At 42.2% G+C, this 15040-nt stretch overlaps 1 protein-coding gene across 2 annotated transcripts in view; it reads right to left on the reverse strand.

The window, feature by feature from the left end:
• Positions 1-1083: 1083 nt before the first annotated feature.
• Positions 1084-15040, reverse strand: part of HP1BP3 (heterochromatin protein 1 binding protein 3) — a 53907-nt gene continuing 39950 nt past the window's right edge. Inside the window, exons 9-12 of one of the 2 annotated variants that reach the window (XM_033921883.1) lie at positions 11097-11256; positions 10760-10871; positions 8941-9072; positions 1084-5193 (exon numbers count right to left, since the gene is read on the reverse strand). In XM_033921883.1, coding sequence (XP_033777774.1) covers positions 4860-5193; positions 8941-9072; positions 10760-10871; positions 11097-11256 — 738 coding nt within the window. In that variant the 3' untranslated portion in view covers positions 1084-4859. The remainder of the gene's footprint in view (positions 5194-8940; positions 9073-10759; positions 10872-11096; positions 11257-15040) is intronic. The other variant, XM_033921884.1, reaches the window with a different exon arrangement.

The raw sequence follows: 15040 nt of genomic DNA on the forward strand, positions 1-15040 counted from the left end.
GTTATACCATCTTAAAGCCAGTAAAAAGAATTATTTGGTCCGGTCATGCCTTCTCCAGGTCAGAAAAGAGCACAAGATGACGATATCAGAATAAGTACGTAATTCAAACATAAAAGCATTATATGTGGAATATTCTCCAAGTAGAGGTGGTGGAGACAAAGACTGTCTAAATTAAAGAACAGCACATGGGACAGCCATGTGGGATCTCTTAGGGAGAGGCGGAGATAGTAGACGGGCTATTTGGCCTTTATCTGCCATCATAGAAACCAAACTGTCTGTGGAAAAACCATTTGCTCAATTGATTACTCGCCAACTGACTATGAACAAACTTGACTGAGTTCTAATTGCGCTCAAGACCTCAAACATCCAAGACACTACTTCTGTGATTTTTGTGTAATTACTAGATTAATATGGGTGGATGGTAGATTAAAGCCAGTGATTGATATTTAGAGTGCATGAAACATCTATAACAATAGATGTTTCATGCACTCTAAATATCAATCACTAAGTCCGAGGCTTTTTTCCACCTAGTACTGGTGATAAGATAAATAGGTAGATTTTCAGGTGGGTTTGTCTTCATAGATAGCCATAGGGTACAAAGTAAATATAATGTCTAGAAATCTGGTATGTACTCTGTTACAGAGCTGTACAATTTTTAGATGGTTCAAAACCTGTTTCGTCTCAAAACTAGCTAAATGTAGAAACCAGTGACCATATGGCAGTTGATCATGTGGTCAGGATCAAAAGTGGACAACATGGATTATGCAAAACCAGTTTCAATGTCTAAAAAGCCTAGAAAACGTGTTAAGGGATATTAATAACTGGAATAAAGTAACTGGAGAAAAAAAAAAATCAATGTGATGTAATATCAAGACTGCATGTAAACATGGAGTTCAGAGAAACAGTGTCACCATAGGCAACATCAGTAACACACCAGACTTTAATGACTGCTCTTATGCTACTAAAGACAAAAAGTGGAGAAGAGGCATTTAAATATTCTGAAAATATTGATGCTGAAAATCAAAAGCTCCAAAGCAACAATACACCAATGAAGAGGGGAAACGTGGTGAAATATTACGTAAGTCAATCCTTTTTTTTCTTTTATTAAGTTTTCAATTACAAATTCAAGACATTTCTCGATATAGAAAATCTGTTAATATACAGGAAATACAAATCAACAAGAGCAACGATAAACAAATACTGTATAGGGGAAACAAACAAACAAAAACACCCCACCTTATTACACTAGTCCTCAATAATGGGGAGAGAAAAGAGATCAAATCAATCCCTAGAGGACCATTTGTAAAGTGGCAAATTAAATTAAGCCTACATTTCCAAGCCACAGCTTGTCCTTGGACCATTGTCTTCTTACATAGAAGCATCACAACTTGTGAAGGCTCAAAGAAAATAAGATTCATTCTTATACTTAACTATACATTCACAAGAAGATTTAAGCAAGGAGGAAGCTTCGAGGTCTCCAACAAAAATTATTTGCAATATTTCTGAGTTGCCTTTGCAACATCTGGAAAAACTTGAACTTTTAAGGTACAAAATAACGTTTGTGTCTAAAATATAAATTCAAATGCCAGTCGTGATCATAAAGTCATTATAACCACCAAATTGCCACCTCTTCCTTAGCTGATTTGAAAAAAAGCAGTCCAATTTAGACTGTCCTCTGATATAGGGGGGATGGTTGATCAATTCCATCTCCACCAGGTTTTTTCTTAAATGAGGGCAGATAAGATACTCTAGATTCAGGTGACCGCAGGAACATGCAGAACTTCAGTGATGTAATGTTTAAACATATCTTGTGCAGAAACACCCCAGAATACGGGAAAAATTTATCAAACGACGATTTCTCCTGCAAACTTGATTCTCCCAAATTTCATATTCAAACACTGTACTGTAGTAGACAAAACAGACTTAAACGAGATTCATGTTCGTCTACCTTATGTAAGTCAATCCTGTGTTTTTAAAAGCTATCGTTACTTGTGTCTACTGTAAAGAATTTAGTCGCACATTTTTAACCGTTTCTTTTTCTGACTCCAGTGTTCCTTGTTAGTGTAAAGACACTATGTTTGATTCATTACTCTCTTAGGGCCCCTTTTACAAAGCCAAAGTAGCGATTTCTGAACAGCAAATGTGATGAAGCCCTTTCAGTTTCTTTGCGCTGGGACTTGTTACTACGGCTTTGTAAAAGGAGCCCTTAGTTTTGCACTGACCTCATTACGTCTTATGCTTCTTATTTTGTAAGTTTACTTTCAGATTTCTAAGCCTACTGATGATCAAGTAAGTTTGCTTTGCAATATTCTTCTCCATTCTACGAATGATCCGCTCCATCAAATTATTTCTCCAATCATCTAGTGTAACACATTTAACATTACTCCAACACTCTTTACCATGGCATCAGACACAAAGATATACAACGCCTTCACAACTTATCCAAAATATTAATAACAGGAGCCTGCAAATTTAATCATGTCGCCTCCACTGGCCTTTTATAACCCATCAACTCGCCTACAAGATACTGTTTCTCATCTTCAAAATTCAGAATACTCATCCCCTCCTTTTCGAGATCAGCAACTTTTACCATATGCTCCTTCATGCTGCCCAACAGAATCTTCTTATTATTCCAAACATTAGACAAATCACCTATGACACCACTTGCCATAGCATTTTTTCAATCGTCGGCCCCCTCCTTCTGGAATGCCCTTCCCTCCCACTTTTGCCTTGAGTCCACCCTAGAGAAATTTGAGGCTGCTCTAAAAATTTTTAATGATACCTACAACTAGTATCCCCTCGACCTCCCTTCTTTCCTGTCCCTCCATGTGACCCAGCCTATGTAGAGAGGAAAGGGGGGAATAGAAGTAAGGACTATCAATTGTTGCATTTCCTTCTCATCCAAGCTTTGTCCCTATTTTGGTATCGTTGTACACTGCCTAGACACTCCTTGATAGGCGGCATACCAAGCACTAAATAAACGTGAAACTCAGCCAATGGAGTCAACAGCCTGGCCAAACACCGGATTGAGGGATATAAAAGAGGTGGAGCAAACTGTCACCTTCAATAACTATGGAAAATATTAAGGAAAAAGTGTTTCCATTGCTGCGACAGATCCCACTGTAGATATAGTAATTACGCCAATGAAAATATTTCAGCGAGATGATGTGTGACAGATGATTTTAGAAGTCAATGATCCAGGACGAAGTCAAATTTCACCTATATTATCTGCCTTCCAATGAGAAGACAACCTCACATTTAGAAATCTATAAAGCAATAATGTTACTTTTGTAGATCAAAAAAGAAGGAAAGAAATCAATCCGCAGATGTCACACAGAAAACTAAACATATTACTTAATATTGTTACATGATGCAGGCCACTCAATTTTATTCCATTTTAAAACACGACCACCCAGACTTGAACATGACACTTACACTTGATACACAACCTGCTGTTACCAGAAACTTCTATATGTGAATCCTTTTATGCTCAGCAGGTCTGTCAGTACAACAGGGTCTTTGTCGTCCATACCCCAAAAGGCAACACGCTATTACTCCCAATGGGCTCGTCATCTATGTTCAACTTAGCCATTGAGACAAATCTATAACCTAGTCTTTGACATTTGTGTGTAGGTGCTAGCAAGCCACCTAAGTGCTATTTTGAAAAACACCCACATAAATGACATAGCAGGTATTATAGATGAGGCTTCCACTTATGTGTAACTTACATGGGTTGCTGCCACACTTAAGCTCTAAGGCCATCATAAGTAATGATGCCTGAGCGTTAGGTGTGATGATACCTAGTCATGCTAGGGTTCTATAAAGAGATGTAGTTGCTTCTGGACCTTTACAGAATAGGCTTCTAATGTGTGTCCTCCTGATGCCTAATCCAAACACTTGGTCAGGGGAGGGATGTCTGCTCCCAGGTGGAGGATGATCTGACAAAATGTCGGTGTCCATGGCTGTTCGGTCCTCAAGGGCTACCAAATACTGCAATTTTTGCTTTCCTTGCTTCCAAATGAACAAGAAGCAGATCCTACATTGTTTGAGGATAGGGTAAAGCCCATCAACTCATAATCAGAGAATATTGCCCATCATTAGAGTCAATGAAAGGATTTTCTGGAATTATTACTATTTCAAATATATGAACCACATTTTTTCCCTTACATCGAGGAGGTAATTTTATAACAAATTTTTTGCTCATATATTCCGGCATGTGGGTGTAAAAGACATCTTTCAAAGTTGCCTCAGAGCAATTAGGTGTGATCCGTGGAAGACTCTAGGAGGACCATTACTAGAGTTTTATGACGTGTGTGTTCAAGTTCTTTACGTGCTAACGTGTACATTGGCTTGTCTACTTCTGCAGGATTTTATTGAAATACATAGCTGCCTATATGTCTTCATACAATAGGTTGGAAACAGGTGCCTACATAGTCTTCACACACAAGTAACCTGTTCCAAATGACCCTTATAAAACCCTCTGCATGTCAAAAATCTTTCTATAAATATACAGACATACATATCAATAAAACCATGCTGCTTACAGGTTCTAGAAAAAGGTTTCATTTATTGCAAGAACTAACATTACAAGTGTTGTTTTTTTCACATATACTTGCAGCAGTGGCAGGAGGGCAAGGTAGGTGAGACGGCAGCAACTAGTATTCCTAAAAGGGCTCTGCTTTTTTCTTTACAGCTTTTTTCAATGTTATGGTTCTTTAAAAAAACACAACCCAAAAAAAAAAAAAAAAAAAAATCGGGAAGATGCTTTCGGCCTTGAGTACTAAAACCAAATGCACAAGAACTGTATAAACTGATGGGTGTGACTTTTCAGCGGGTCCTCGTAGGGTTCGGTTCTGTGGCTACTTCTTTGCTCTCAGGGACTTCCTCATGTTGGATTTACCCTTGGCAGGAGTCTTCACGTCTTTCTTTTCAGCAGCTGCTGGCTTTTTAGAAGACCCTCCAGTGGGATTCTTGGCAGGTGGAGGTGGGGCTTTCTTGGCGGGAGGGGGTGAGGGAGGGGGAGGAGGAGGAGGTGGAGGTTTCTTCAGAGTGCTTGTAGATTTGCTCTGTGGTGCTGGGGTAGTCTTCTTGGGCTTGGGCTTGGATTTGGGTTTAGGTTTAGGTTTGGGCGTGCTTCGCTTTGCTGGAGGAGCCCTGGAGCGTGCTTTGACTGCGACTTTCTTCTTCTGCAGACTGTGTTGTGCAAAGGAAAGAACAAGCCTTAGCAAAATGCTGCAACAAAATCCAGCATATACTATGCACAACCAAACAAAATGAAATTTATGATTAAGTATGATTCTTAGGCCAAGAATCGGCAGCTAGAATCTAGAAAAAGAATAATACATGAAAACTTCAAAGGGAAAAAAACTGAGAGTACACAAGAGGTCATATGTATCTCAATCTATATCAGTCGTTCCCAACCCAGTTCTTGGGACACACCTAGTCCCATTGGGTTTTCAGAATATCCATCAATGAATATGTATGGGATAGATTTGTTTGCACTGCCTCAATTGTACACAAATCTAATTCATCTCATGGCATATTCACTGAAAACCTGATGGGACAGGAACAGTGTTAGAAAAGCCATAGAAAGTTAGTACTTTGCAAAAAACAATGATATCCAATATAAAAAATTGTACATTAATGCATGTTCAATGAGAAAAAATGGAGAATTTTATGAGATCAAAAAATCTTAGACTTTTGAATTTTCCTATTATCTGGCCCCCTTGGAACTCCTGAGGATGTATTTGAGGGATCCAAGTGGAGTTATTTTTGCTGGATATCTTTATTACTTCCCCAGGAGTTCCAAGGTAGTCGCTGTAGAAGGAGAGATTGAGCAATTAGTAACTCCAAATAGTCATGAAATTTCCCAATTGGAGTCTTCAAAGGATATAATACCTAAACGGGCCACTTTGTTGGTAATGTGTAAGAGAAACAAAATATTTTAAAACTTTATTTTGGAAAAAAACAGGCTTTGTTTTGTGGCCGCAGATAAGAATATTTCCTGATGTTGCTAGGCAGACGCAATTTCAGAGGAAATAGTTCCTAAAACTTAAGCCTCAGGCTTTGGCAATGGGAGCGGGTTTCTTCCTTAAATTCCAGTGTAAATGCTCGATTTCTTATGAAAATGATCAATACATTTTTGTAGATCCAACTCAGTTGGAGAATTTTTTAAAAGACAAATCATTATCTGAGAAAATTTCAGTAACGGTACCTGTGGTTGATGAAAATAAGCGACATTTAAAATGAGAGCCAATAGTAGCCTGTGATGCTCTAATCATTTGCTTCCTTTTCTTTGTTGAGTTAAATGCATCAGATAGCCCTAATGATGTGGACGAGATCAGTAACTATTTTTTTAATGTATTTTCTTAGGTTACAATTTCCTATTATGATGTACCTGAAAATGTTGTTATGTTATGGTATTCTTCACGCAGGTAAACTGGGAAAATCACTTCTATTCAAAATCACAGGTCTCTGGAACGACCTTACTACCCCTCTGCCGAACCTGAGCGCCCTCCATTTATTCCGCAAACAACTAAAAACCTGGCTCTTCTCTAACATGTAATTTCTTTTCCCTTACTTTCCACTCTATTTATAAACTTATGTAAACCTTTTCCCTTCCTTTCTCATTTTTAAGTTCTTGTAAACCGTGCCGAGCTCTATTTTCGTGGAGATGATGCGGTATATAAACTTAAGGTTTAGTTTAGTTTATATCACAAAACTAAAATAAAGAATGAAAAAATAGGAAAAAAAAAGAAAAGCCATAGAAGATGTAAATTTATTTCTAATGTCTGAGCAGGGGGAGGCGTGGGGGAAAAACTCAGTTCAAATTGGGTTGTACGTTGAAAAAAATTTTCTCTTTTTTTTTTGGTTCAATTTATTGACATTTTTTGAGAAATACAAAGAGAATAAACACACAATTTCTTGGATTGAAATACATTCAATCAGGAACATCATGAGAGATACATCAAAATGAAAATTTATTTTCAGAAGGCCGACCAGAAGGAGAACGATTTATGTAATGCCATTACACTTGCATATTAAAATATGCAATATGTTGCTTTACTTTATAAAAATAAAGGAGCACTTTACCCTTACCTGATAATTTCATTTCCCCGAGTCCTGTTAGGCCACTCCAGACCGATATGTTATGTCCCCTATCAGCAGATAGAGGTAGAAATGTGAAAATTCTGATGACACAGTGTAACAGGACATATTCCCAGTATGCCAATGCAAAAGCTAATTATTAACTAAAGGAACCTACATAGTCGAGTCACATTATGACAACGCCTATCTCTTACTTCAAGGATGCACAGCCAATGAACGAATGCTCATGGGATATCAACAAGCTGTGCTGTCAACTGTGGCTGTCAAGGGGAACAAGCATGATTTATCAGACATTGAAAAAGGAATGATCATCAGCTACCAGGCCAAGGGCAGCAGGATTTCAGAAATGGTGAAGTTTGTGAACTATTCAAGGGCTACTGTAGTTAAAGTATACAGTGAGTACACAAATGGAACTTTTTTGACGACCCAACATGGGGCAGCAAGAGCCATTGATGTGAGGGATGAATATCAGCAGTGCAGGTTGGTGCGGGCCAATCAGCAAAGCTCCCATGGAACAACTCACTGTCCAAGTGAACCAGGGGGCTTCCAGATGTGTGTCCAAAATGACTGTGCAGCAAACCCTGTTGCAAAAAGGCTGATGACTGCACCAATGCTCATGAATGTTCATCGCAAAAAACAGCTGAAATTTGCACAGGAATATAGACATTGGACTTGCACCGGCTTGCAGAGGGTTGATCTCTGATGAGTCATGTTTTGAGCGACATTGGAGTGTCAGGCATAAAACCGCCGAGAACAAACACCAAGCAACCTTTGTTGGACATACACAAGCTGGTGGCAGCAGCGTGATGGTCTGGGGAATCTTTTCTTAGTATGGTCTGGGGCCCTTGATACTTCTGGAAGGCACTCTCAACTGATATGACTATATCTCCATCCTTGCCGATCAAGTACACCCGTACGTGGCCAATGGGATCTTTCGACAGGAAAATGTAACATTATTTGCGACTAACATTTTCAGTTACTTCCCTGGCCTCCGAATTCCCCAGACCTAATTAACCCAACTGAGCACATTTGGGACCACATTGATTGACATGTTCGACGACTGGATCCACCACCACACAGCCATTAGTAACTGTCAGACGCATATAGTCTGCATGGCTCCAGATACCTCCAGCATCTTATTGAGTCAAACTCTTTCCGCTATCAGATGAGGTCCCTTAAGGTCAACCCTCACTAGCCTCATGAGCAAAACCCATGGACTATAGCTTGTGGCCCTAGAGGGAAAGCTACCTCCATGTTGAGCCAGAGGAAGGTCTGTGGATCAGCCCTGCAAACAATACCTAGACCAAGGTTTAACCTCAAGGGCTGAAGGCAGTAACCCTAGTGAGAAAGGCCTGTTCAGCAGAAATCCTGCACTAAGTCAACCTGCACCACCTGTTACACTGATGATGTCATAAAAAAACTTCACATATCTGCTTCCATCTGCTGATTGGTAGACATAACCTGTCAGTCTGGACTAGTCTCGCTGGATAACGAAAAGTAATTTACTGTCCATTTGGTCTTTTTTCCTTGGGGAAGAGACCCTTTCTTGATCAGTCTTGGAGGGGAAGAAGAAGGAATCAGAATGGGGATTCAGGATAAAATGTCCCTCCTACTTTAGATCCAATCTCCAGACACAGGCAAGGACAGAAACCCATGAGGGGTGGAGATGGGGAATCAGGGAGCAGAGCAAGACAAGGGGAGAGAAAGAAGGAATCTTGGCATTAAAGCTACCTTTTCAAGACAAACGATTACCTCTTCCTAGTCACACTGATGCTCAGCAATTGCTCACACTACAGCTGCCAAACCCAGGCTTCAGTGCACTCAGACTGTTACCTTCTTTTTTTGGGAGGTGGTTCTTCTTCCTCAGACTCTTCCTCTTCAGATTCCTCCTCTTCTTCCTCAGGCTCTTCGTCGGACTCCTCCTCTTCCTCTTCTTGCTGCTTCTCTGGGAACAGCACGAATGGGCTGTAAAGTAAATTAGGTAAAATGAAAGCCAAATGTTAAGGAATGAAATGGAATAGTCTGCATGAACCCAACATCCTCTTGAGGTACAGAAACCTACTGGTCACACATGACCAGAGACAGCTATAGAATTTAAGACCTAAATATAGAGTGCAGTTGGTTCTACTAGAAATGGGAAACTAATTAATTGTAACTTAAGTCCCACTTGCTGTCCATGTCATTGAGTAAGCAAGATACAAATTCCAGACAGCAAACTTTGGACTTCACCAAAACTAAATAAAACAAAAACCCAAGGATCCAAAAATCATCAGTACTACCAAGCCATTAAACATATAGAGGACCACAATCAAAAGAAACGCCTAAATCCGATTTGGACGTAGGGCGCTAGTCACCCACATTTGGCACCAGTAAAATGTCCATTCTCGAAAAGTAGGTCTAAACTATTCCGTTTTTTTGAAAATCGCCTATATGTACGTCCAAGACCACCACTATGTCTATCTTTATACCACATTCTTGACCAAAAATTCATCCAAGTCCCGAACGCCCAGAACAAGACCTTTTGGATGTGGGAGGGGCCAGTATTATGATGGACTGGCCAACCAGACATAGCAACAGAGCAGTGGGGCACCGCTTTGAACTTCACAAAAAGGGTGCCACCTAAACATCTCACCAGAACTCCCTTATAGGTTATGGTGAACCCGGCAAAACACCCCCAAAACCCACTCTACCTACCTGTCTACAACCCCAATAGCCCTTATGGCTGCAGGTAGCACATATATGGCAGTACAGTAGGGGGGTTTTTTTTTTGGGGGGGGCTCACATTTTCCACCATGAATGTAGACTGGCTTATGGGTCTGGGTCCTCCTATGGTTCAGTAGCCCGCCCCTCAGACAACTTAAGCCACCTCTGTGCAGCTCTTCTAGGCTTTTCTATGACAGGTGCTGATGTTCCGGAGACAGGTATGTACGTATTTATTCTGAACTTTGTGGGTGTGCAACAGGGTCAGTGAACACGGGTGTGTGTGTTTTTTTTACTTTGTCTCTGCAGTGGTTATCTGATCACTTTAGATACCTTTTGGGCACTTATGCCTGTCTTTACATCGTCTAACTCATGTTTAAGTTTAGTCTAGGCAGTCTCGTCAAACATTCGATTATCCCTGCAGGACGACTACCCATCAGTGAACTGGGCCAGTCTGGAGAGTTGCTAAGGAACAGATTGATTGCAGATGCAACTGCACAGCTCACTTGTACAACTGCCAAAAGTCAATGTGTCTGAGTCTCCACCTGCTGGCAGAAGAACGTAAACCCATCCGTTCTGTGCCGGTCTGGAGGGATTTTTTGTTGCTTGTGTTACTGAGGTGACACCAGAATTTACTTTTATTTTTTTGTTTTATACAGCAAGGTATATGGGAAACATCCTAGTGCTATACTCTAGGATGGGTAAAAGATTATTTACGTTAATAGGAAGTCAGTATGAATTTGTCTACCTTTCAATTCCATATTGAAATTTGTATATAGTCCCAGTTAACATAAAACCTGCATTTAAGAAATCACTTTAACAGTTGATTAAAAACTAAATTCTGTATTAGAACATTTTACCTTTTCCCTGCATCATTTTTAATAACAAACTAATATTTTATTTGTATTAATCTTTAAATGTTTGTGTTCATTGTACTCCTAGACCCTCTTACCTGGGGTAATACGGAAAGCACAGCTGATAGGTACCACTGAAACCCTTTCCAGAGATCTGTTCCATCCAGCCATTTTTCTCACACTTCTGAAGCGTCCTCTTCAGCAAGTGTACTGTGGAGACAGATCAGAGCAAGTAAGAGCACTGGCTCCTGCAGCGAGGACATGAGCTTTAGAAGCAAGTAAAATAAATGCTACCCAAGATTGTTATTTCTAACACCAGTACTTAAGGTAGGCTTGAAACTCTCCTCATCCCATGTCCCAATACCCAGTTAGCTGGAGGTTTTCCCTTTTCCTTATTTGAACGGCAGGATTATCTTACCATGAGATGCTGCTCACCTTGAAGGCTGGCGTTGACTCCGGGGTGATTCTCCAGTACATATTTCTTGATGGCAGTAGTGGAACATGTCTTGGGCTCATTCATGGCTGTGATGGCAGACAAAATAGCATCTTCGAACACTCCCCCACCTAGCAGAGGTTTGTCCCCAGATCTCTTCAGCTAAAGAGAGAGGAATTATTGTAGGGCATTCACTGTTCCAAGTTCTGAACACCAGATTTCAAGGAAGGGAAGAGGCAGAAGTAATGACTAATACTAAACAAGTGGCCTATGAAAGGAGTTAGGGTAGGTCACATCCCAGTCCATGTAGCTCGGCATTAAGAAAGAACTCAGTGGCAACTCCTCACAACCTGAGTGATAACCATTTATATGAAATCTTTTTTTATTGAACTTGGAAAACATTCATATAGAATACACTATGATATGCAATCCCAAAACATCGAACCGTCCCATGTGTTTCATTATGACAATATATTCCACCCCTTCCCCACAAAAAGAGAAATTAGGTCCTTACCTGCTAATTTTCTTTCTTTTAGTCCCTCCAGACCGGCACAGAAATGGATGAATTTACACTCCTCTGCCAACAGGTGGTGACAGAGACACTAACTTTTGGCTACAGTACAAGAGGGCTGTGCAGTCCCTCTTACACTCAGTCTTTACGAATAGCCAAGCAGAAATCAACTAGACTGAACAAGAACATACAACTCCACAACTCACATGGAGAAGATCAAGGAATAGTCCCAAATTGGACCACGGAACACTGTTGGATACCGATTAGAACAAGAACCTTTCAGAACGCCCCAAAGTTCGCCAGTTAAACCAGACGAACCAAATGCCACAGAAAAACCCCATACTCTTTGCAAAAAAGACCTGCAGAAAGTCTTGCGCCAGCGGACATCGGCAAGCCATCAGAGCGCGAATCTGCATCTGCAAGTTGCACACCCTGGCCTCCGGAAGGAACACTCTCCCCAAGCTGGAGTCAAAAAGAATGCCAAGATATGCCAAGCGTTGAGACGGAATCAACCGGCTTTTGGACAGGTTGACCACCCAAGCCCAGGACCTGGGAAAACTCCACAACCCGAGCCATGACACAGGAACTCTCCTGTAATGACTGCGCTAGAATCAACCAATTATCCAGATAGGGGTGTACCAGAATGCCCTCCTTGCACAATGCATCTGCCACCACAACTGCAATCTTGGTGAAGGTGCATGGCGCCGTCACCAGACCAAAGGGAAGCACACAAAATTGATGATGCTCTCCCAAAATTGAAAAGCACAGGAAGCATTGATGAGAAGCCCGAATAGGAACATGCAGATAGGCCTCTGTCAGGTTGAGAGAAGCCAGAAATCCCCCAGGCTGGATGGCCAGAATTACCGACTTCAGGGTTTCCATGCAAAAAGACGGAACGTGGAGAGCACTGTAGACACCTTTGAGATCTAGGGCACCACAAAGTAAATGGAATACCTGCCAGTGCTAATCTCCTGAGGAGGCACTGGGACTACCGCTTTGAGGTCAAGCAATCTGAGCAGTGTCTGCTGAAAAACCCTTCTCTTCCAAGTTGCTTGACAAGGAGAGGAGAGGAAACGATTTGGCAAAGGACGTGAAAACTCCAGAGTACAACTGTCCCGAATCACCTCCAGGACCCACTGATCCGTTGTGATCTCAGCCCATCCCTAGTAAAAATTCCCGCAACTGGGCTCTGACTGGAACTGTGGGAAGGACCCACAATGCATGCGTTAGGAGAAACGTCCTCTGGAAGGAAAAGAGGTCGTACCCCGGCCAGGGCAGTACCTACAAAATCCACTCAAACAGTACCAGGCAGAACCACCACATAAAATCTAGCAAGGTTGATCCTCCATTGTTTTAAGGGTTTTTTTTTTGCTGCTTTACTGAGGCACATTAAGAGACACTCAAGGCCTGAACCAGCTTATCCAACTCCTCCCCAAAGAGAAAGGAGCCCCAAAAGGGAAACTTACTGCATTTAGCCTTAGACGCCGCATCTGCCGACCAACCCAGAGCCACAGGGTAAGGAGGCCATCACATCTAGAGCCATGGACTTGAATGAGGCATCAGAGAAAAAGAAGCTCCCAGCTCAATCTTAAGAACTTCCTGATCCACTAAGGACCAGTCAGCCGCTTTGCGGTCAAGAATTCTTGCAGATCACCAGAACACAAGCCTGGGTCATCAGATTGCCACAATTTGCTGCATGGACAGCCAGGGCAGCCCTATCAAAACTGCGTTTAAGTAGAGCTTCCATCTTACAGTCCGGAGGATCTCTCAGGGCCAAGCTGCCTTTCACTGGCCCGGTATGTCTGCACACAATAGCTGAAACACTGCGGGAAACTTAAAGGTATCTCTGTCCCCATCAGAAATGAGGTAGTCTGACCACGGACCGCGTCAATCACAATAGCACATCCGGAACGAATGAGCTCTTGCAACTCTTCCATAGGAAAAATACGCAGAACATAAGCATCCTTGCAAACCGGCGCCTTAGAAAAAAATCTCTATCCAAAATATACCCCTGAACAGATCTGGAAAATCCTCCCCAAGATCCAAGTCCCCATCTGGGGGAAATGAATCAACCAGAAAAGAAACCTCATCCCAAGACACCCGCAGCCACTTGGATCATGGTTGAGAGGGCCGAATAAAGGCAACCTTAGCAGGAGACAGAACGGGGCTGGCTATAGAAGGAAAAGACTCCCCAGATGACCCCTGGAACTGAAGTAGGACCCCCAGCCATCTGTAAATAAACCTTGTACATAGCTAAAATCAGGGCTCAACAATCCCGGCCGCAATCTAGAAAATCATAGCATGAGCAGAAGACACTTTAAGACCTGTTCCTGACTCTGTAAGATAGGAGAAGGTCGCCTGAGGCTGTGGGCAAAATGGATGCATTTCCCACCAATACTGAGGGAAGCACCATCGCAAAACTGGCATCTGAAATCAAATGTGGCACTGAAGCCAAACTTGACCCCACCGCTACAGAAATGCCACTAGCAGCCCCCCAGCTGCAGGGGCAAGGGAATCCCCAACCTCCCCAAATTTGCCAGACTGCCGGCAGCCAAGAAATCCATGGCGTGGGCTTTAGATGAGGCCCGGGCGTCATCAGTGCCTCCCACCGATGAACGGTGGACATGCCAGCACTCGAAGCCGGGTCATCCTTGAGGTGACTGGATCATTTTGTACATCCACCAGTCATAAGAACATAAGAAACGCCTTCACCGGATAAGACCGAGGTCCATCTAGTCCGGTGATCCGCACACGCGGAGGCCCATTTAGGTGCTCCTTTTTGGAGACCCGGATTTCCCGTATCCCTCAATATGATCTGCAAGAAGGTGTGCATCCAACTTGCGTTTGAAACCCAGCACAGTATTTTCTGCCACCACCTCCTCCGGGAGAGCATTCCAAGCGCCCACCACTCTCTGTGTGAAACAGAACTTCCTGACATCTGTCCTGAACCTGCTGCCATTCAGTTTTAGGCTATGACCTCTTGTCCGCGTCACATCTGAAAATGCCAGTAATGCTGCTTCCTGGTCAATTTGATCAAATCCCTTTAATATTTTAAAAGTCTCTATTAGATCCCCACGCAGTCTTCTCTTTTCGAGGGTGAACAGTCCCAGTTTTCCGAGGCGTTCCATGAAGCTTAAATTCTCCATGCTTTTGACTAATTTCGTGGCTCGCCTCTGTACCCTTTCCAACAGAATTTTATCCTTCTTAAGGTATGGAGACCAGTGTTGGACACAGTATTCTAAGTGTGGTCTGACCATTGTTCTATAAAGTGGCATTATAACATCTTCCGACCTACTCGTGATCCCCTTCTTAATCATGCCTAACATCCTATTTGCTTTCTTCGCCGCCGCCGCACATTGAGCCGATGGCTTTAGGGTTCTGTCTATCAGCACCCCCAAATCCCTTTCTTGTTCGCTTTTGGCTAATGTCACCCCC

Source organism: Geotrypetes seraphini, chromosome 15 (genome assembly GCF_902459505.1).
Source record: "Geotrypetes seraphini chromosome 15, aGeoSer1.1, whole genome shotgun sequence".
NCBI lineage: Eukaryota > Metazoa > Chordata > Amphibia > Gymnophiona > Dermophiidae > Geotrypetes > Geotrypetes seraphini.